Source organism: Prunus persica, chromosome G2 (genome assembly GCF_000346465.2).
Source record: "Prunus persica cultivar Lovell chromosome G2, Prunus_persica_NCBIv2, whole genome shotgun sequence".
Taxonomy (NCBI): domain Eukaryota; kingdom Viridiplantae; phylum Streptophyta; class Magnoliopsida; order Rosales; family Rosaceae; genus Prunus; species Prunus persica.
The window spans coordinates 25,332,975-25,338,542 of record NC_034010.1 but is presented as its reverse complement, the minus strand read 5'-3'; the positions used below and the strand labels follow the sequence as shown (position 1 = coordinate 25,338,542).

Here is a 5,568-nt window from a genome sequence, read left to right as displayed (position 1 = left end):
GACTTGCATACTTTAACTCGGACGGCGGACTAAGTCCGTGTACCGCAGGATTAGAAAAATGACATTCTCATCGCCATCCGACGGTCTTAAATACAGGTGATAGGTGCTCCTCGCGCGCACCGGATAGACCATATCTTGAATCCGATCGGACCCGCAGTTTGACATGGGCCCCACCGAATCAACCAAACACGAAACGAGAATCTGTGGCTCAGATTAGACATTCTATTTTACGATACCGCTCTGTCCAGCTCAGACACTGTCACCCTCACCATCACGCCATCCTGCCCCTACACGTGGCGTCAGATTGCGATCGATTTCCGTTTCCGTACCCATCCCATTTACTTTCCCTTGGCGCTCGACTCTCCGACTATGCAGACCACAACAGAGTCCTACTAAGAAAATCTGTATATCCCCAAACAGCCCTCCGCGTCTCTTCAAATTTTCACTCCCTACCCTCAGTGCTCCTGTGCTCATCCGGCTCTGCTTATCTGCCCTAGTGCCTTCTCTATCACTCTCCCAGAAATCAGGAAATGGTGGAGCCGGTGACGCCCGACTGCGACGAGGAGCGCTCGCTCCTGCAAGAGTCGAGCAATGTTGAAGGGTCGTGGCGGTTGAACTTCGACGGTTTCCAGGTATCCTCTGAGCACAAGGAGAAAAGGCCTCCCCGTGGCCTCCATGACTGCCTTGGGGTTCTAGGTAATTTCGCATCGTCACTTTCATTGTCAAAGTAATGTTATATTTTTTTGGGTGATGTTTGTTTTTTCTTTTGTATGGTCTCAAATAGCAATATTCTGTTGCGTGCTTTGGTCTCCCAGAATTTTTCTTGTTTCGGTAGCTCACTTTTTATAAATAAATGAATTAAACAAGTCGGATTAATTTTCGTGGTTAGATTTTAATTTGTCTTTTTCCTACATGTGCATATATTCGTGATTCCAAAGGGTGTGGATGATACAATTTGCTATATAAAAAAATGTAATCGAAAAGCTTAAAGTGGAGGTGAATTACAAACATTTGTGGGAGAGTGCTGGAGTTGAGCGGTTTATAGTTTATGGGTTTTTTAATGTGCTCTGTGTTATGCAAAGTTTCTTTAGTTTTCTTAATGGAAGGGACCTTGTGGGATTGTTAGGGTACTTACTTGTGCTGCCCCCTGTATTGAATGATCTTCGGGACTGACTGTCAGAGTGTAAGTTCACTGGCAACATCTGATAAATAAAGCATTTTCTGTTTGTGGTTGGAGTATCAGTATTTGCTGACTTAGTTTATAGTTTCATCATCTGTGTGAAGGGTGAACGAGGGTTTCATATTTTCATCATCTATCTAAAGAGGGGAAATGGGCAAAGGGAATATGTGCAGACGACTATTATTCTTTATGCAATATATATATATATATATATATATATATATATATATATAGCATATGAGGAGCTTGCACAGGTACCATGTTAATTGTTCTGCTTGATGGCCTCAGGCCCGGAAGATAATGTGGCAGAGTACTACCAACAACAGGTAGAAATGCTTGAGGGCTTTACCGAGATGGATGCCTTAGCGGAGCGTGGTTTTATTCCTGGAATGTCAAAGGTTTTATATTGCCTCATGTTCTCTGTCTCTGTAAATATCAGTACACTCAAATTACTTTTAAACTGATATATAACGACGTCTGTTGCAGGAAGAGCAGGAAAAGTTGGCAAACAGTGAGACATTTGCCATCAGAATATCAAATGTTGCAAACATGGTTCTTTTTGCAGCTAAAGTTTATGCATCTCTCAGAAGTGGTTCATTAGCCATCATCGCATCCACGTTAGACTCATTGCTCGATCTTTTGTCTGGCTTCATCCTGTGGTTTACTGCATTCTCCATGCAAACCCCTAACCCATATCAGTACCCTATCGGGAAGAAACGCATGCAGCCATTGGTATGTCTCTGTACTATTGTTGATGGTAATTATAGCCATAGTTTAAAATTGCACCGGATGTTGATGCATGCAACTGCACTCCACATATGATGTTTTCTATGTTTACACATACAAGTTATGTTGCCTTCAGAGTCACACACTTATGATATTATAGGTTTAATCCCCCATTTATGGTTGCTAGGCTTAGTTGTGCAGCTTGAGTATTCATGTGACTATCCAATCTCAACTGTTAATGGGCTTGGGGTTCACCCATACAGGGGACCTTTGACTGTTGAGATTGGATAGCATTTTTATTTTATTTTCTCTTTTGGGAATGAAGATGGAAGGTATGTATCCATATAACTTGTAATGGTCATACCTTTTTCCTTGTTGGACAACCCTACAAATTGTTCCTTCAAGCTGGATAGTTATTTATTTCTTGTTAATCTACATTGAACAAAATCTAAGTACTGAGAGGAAAGTTCTAACCATTTCTTTAATCTTGATTCTTGCTGCTTCGTGTCAAATTATATGTGCAGTTCTTTGTATGCTTGACCGTTGTCTTAGTTGATTCCCTGGATTTTTTATTGACTTATCTCAACCATTTTTCTTTCTTCGTTGAGAATTTACTATGGTTTCTTTTTTTGTCTGTTTTTTGTTTCCTGCAAGCGAGGGTATATTTTAAAGGAGAAATCTGTTCATTTTTCTGGCCATGTTAGTGCCCTTTGGAATTTGTATGTGATGAATTGTTGTCATGTGTTAGGTGTAGATCATACATATGAAGGTGTGTGTATTTATATTGATTATATATATAACTCAAACAAGCCAATGAGCGAGTCGTGAGCAAAACCACCATAAGCTTGTCTGGGTAGTTTGTCAAACGTAGGGCTCAACACACCCTCTTTCTTAGCCTTACACCAAGCAGGCTCGTGAGGTAGTTGACTTGTTTTGCTATAGACTGGTTTGTTTGCATCCTTATTTGCTATTGTTTTAAAGACATTTGACAGGGTCAAGAAGTAGATAGCTTCTTTTACATATTGCAGTCATGATATATTTCATTTGAGTTATCATATTGCATATGTTTTCTCATCCTTTTTTGAGGTATTGTTGAAATGTCTTTGTCATACTAAAATCTGAAGCTTGAAAATAATATGCAGGGAATCCTTGTTTTTGCCTCTGTCATGGCAACCCTGGGACTGCAGATCATCCTAGAGTCAATTCGCACACTAGCTTCTGATGTAAGTTGTTACGAGCTGATATTCAAGCATATAAAGATATTTATTTACTTGGAGGGTTGAACACTGGATTTCTTGATAGTCTGGCTAAGAAAAAAGAACTGGATGTTCTTGTTACAAACTTACAATAAACAGCCACTTCCATCTTTTGTTAAAACTAACACCCTTACGTTGCTTTTTCAAACTTATATGTTTTACTAGGAGGATGGGTTCAGCTTGACCAAAGATCAAGAGCGATGGGTCGTGGGCATTATGCTATCAGTAACTTTGGTTAAATTGCTTCTGATGCTTTATTGCCGCACTTTCAAGAACGAAATTGTTAAAGCCTATGCCCAGGATCACTTCTTTGATGTTATAACTAACATCATTGGTCTCGTTGCTGTGCTCCTTGCTAAGTATTTTGATGATTGGATGGACCCTGTTGGAGCTGTCATTGTAAGTGACTTCCTGCTCTCTCCATTCCTCTAATCTTTCTTCCCCCCAAATACTAATACTGAAATAAGAACTTTACCTGTTAAGGGTGCCAAGTCTTGCATCTTTATGAAAGGGTTGGAGTGAGACTCTACTATAAGATAGATTTTCACCTAATGGTGAATCTTATGAAGTACATAGTAATTGAGCAAGATCTTAGATGAAAGGTTTTCATACATGCATTCTCCGTGAACTGAGGTGAGCTGGGTACTTTTACAGTATTATTTTCATACTCTTCCAGTGCTTTTAAACAATGGTCTTCTAGATCTTGAACTCCCTTTATTGGGTTCTCTTGATCAAGAGATTGTGAATTTGACTGTATTGGCCACTACTATTCCGTTTTGGCCACAACCACTACTATTCTTATATGACTGTTAACCTGGCATTCCTGTTATTTAAAAATATAATTATATAGATTATAGAATAACAGGGAAATTTTGTTTTTTGGCCAGAAAATGTGTGGTGATTATCTTGCAATTTATGTGTCAAATGTTATTTGGGCTCATCCAATGCTGATAGGTGTTGAGGGCTACCTTCATGTTATACTTGGACTTTCTGGAAGCTATACTTATATGTAACCTTGGATTTCTGCAGCTGGCCTTGTACACCATTCGCACCTGGTCCTTGACGGTTTTGGAAAATGTGAATTCCCTAGTTGGAAAATCAGCTGCTCCAGAATATCTACAAAAACTAACATACCTTTGTTGGAACCATCACAAGGCGGTACGGCATATAGATACTGTGCGGGCTTACACCTTTGGCTCTCACTACTTTGTTGAGGTTGACATTGTCCTGCCAGCAGACATGCCCCTGCAAGTGGCGCATGACATAGGAGAAACGCTGCAGGAGAAGCTCGAGCTCTTGCCCGAAATTGAGCGTGCCTTTGTTCATCTAGATTATGAGTTCAGTCACAAGCCCGAGCACGCACAGTCACACTCATAAAGTGAGGATTTTTATTTATATATTACTGTTCCACGTGAATGCTAGACATTATTCGGAACGGGAGGCAAATGAAACGAAAAAATGTGTAGATATTTGGTTAGGCGTCAAGAACAAGTTGGATTCTTCTAGTGACAATGGGAAACAAACATATGTATGGCTTGTTCTCAATCTCATGCATCCTAAAAAATGAGACGCAGTAATTTCAACTTGATAGGTCCAGCCTACGTGCTAATTTAGACTGCCTGAGCTTAGGTGGGACTTGGATCTTCTCAATCAAAAAAAAAACAAAGAAATATCATATTTGGAAACTGTTTTCCAATTAAATAACACGGTAATTTCAAAACTTTCACTGTCGCATTTTCTTTCCCTCTCTCCAATATGTATATATATATGTTAACTGCTATGTTTTTATCCACCTGCAAAAAAATATCAGCATTTGTAAGAATTAAAGGGTGCAAAAGACAACCCACAAGTTGACGTTACTCTCTGCCCTTATGTGGTGGACCAAAATCCTGTCAGAGTCCTAGTGCTTTGTGGGTTTTGCCCCCAAATTGGTGGAGAGTGCATGGAAACATAATGAACTAGGCTCCATTGAAATTCTAAGATTTCAATTTCTTCCTTGAAATTGGGAAAATTAGGAATTTGGGAAGAGAAGAATGGATATGGAACAACTTCCCGTAATCAATTTAATTTTTAATTTTCAAATGTTAAATTGTGAATTTTAATGTGAGATTCATATAATTTTCTATTTTGCTAAAAGAAAAAAATAATTCGAAAAATTATAAGAAATTAAATATGAGATTAATTAATTGAGTACTAATCATAGTATTGAATTTTATAAGCTCCCCTCATTGGGCAGCCCCGGCCCAATATCTTAAAAAAGTGAAAATACGAGCCTGATACATGCACGTGGTGAGCTGTCCCAGCAAAACCGCTTCCGTGTGCCTATCACCTTCATCCTCAATCATGCCGACTTGAACTTGTCCCTACTGTAGTCCACATTCATTCAATTCAAACCCCCCCAAAAGC

The 5,568-nt window shown here is 39.3% G+C and overlaps 1 protein-coding gene across 2 annotated transcripts; it reads left to right on the top strand.

The window, feature by feature from the left end:
- Window positions 374-4,882, top strand: LOC18785490 (metal tolerance protein 11). Of its 2 annotated transcripts, none has more exons than XM_007217998.2 (6): window positions 374-696; window positions 1,469-1,578; window positions 1,667-1,912; window positions 3,049-3,129; window positions 3,328-3,561; window positions 4,192-4,882. In XM_007217998.2, exons 1-6 carry the CDS (start codon window positions 531-533, stop codon window positions 4,537-4,539), a joined length of 1,185 nt encoding a protein of 394 aa, XP_007218060.1. In that variant the 5' UTR covers window positions 374-530; the 3' UTR covers window positions 4,540-4,882. The 2 variants fall into 2 exon arrangements, with proteins under 2 accessions (XP_007218060.1, XP_020412470.1); XM_020556881.1 differs by lacking the exon at window positions 374-696 and adding an exon at window positions 950-1,183.

Excerpts from the sequence above, each read along its gene's own strand:
- LOC18785490 (XM_007217998.2), top strand. The coding sequence starts at position 531 with ATGGTGGAGCCGGTGACGCCCGACTGCGACGAGGAGCGCTCGCTCCTG. Across the intron at positions 1,579-1,666 it reads TTATTCCTGGAATGTCAAAG|GAAGAGCAGGAAAAGTTGGC; the intron begins GTTTTATATTGC and ends CGTCTGTTGCAG. Across the intron at positions 3,130-3,327 it reads TTCGCACACTAGCTTCTGAT|GAGGATGGGTTCAGCTTGAC; the intron begins GTAAGTTGTTAC and ends ATGTTTTACTAG.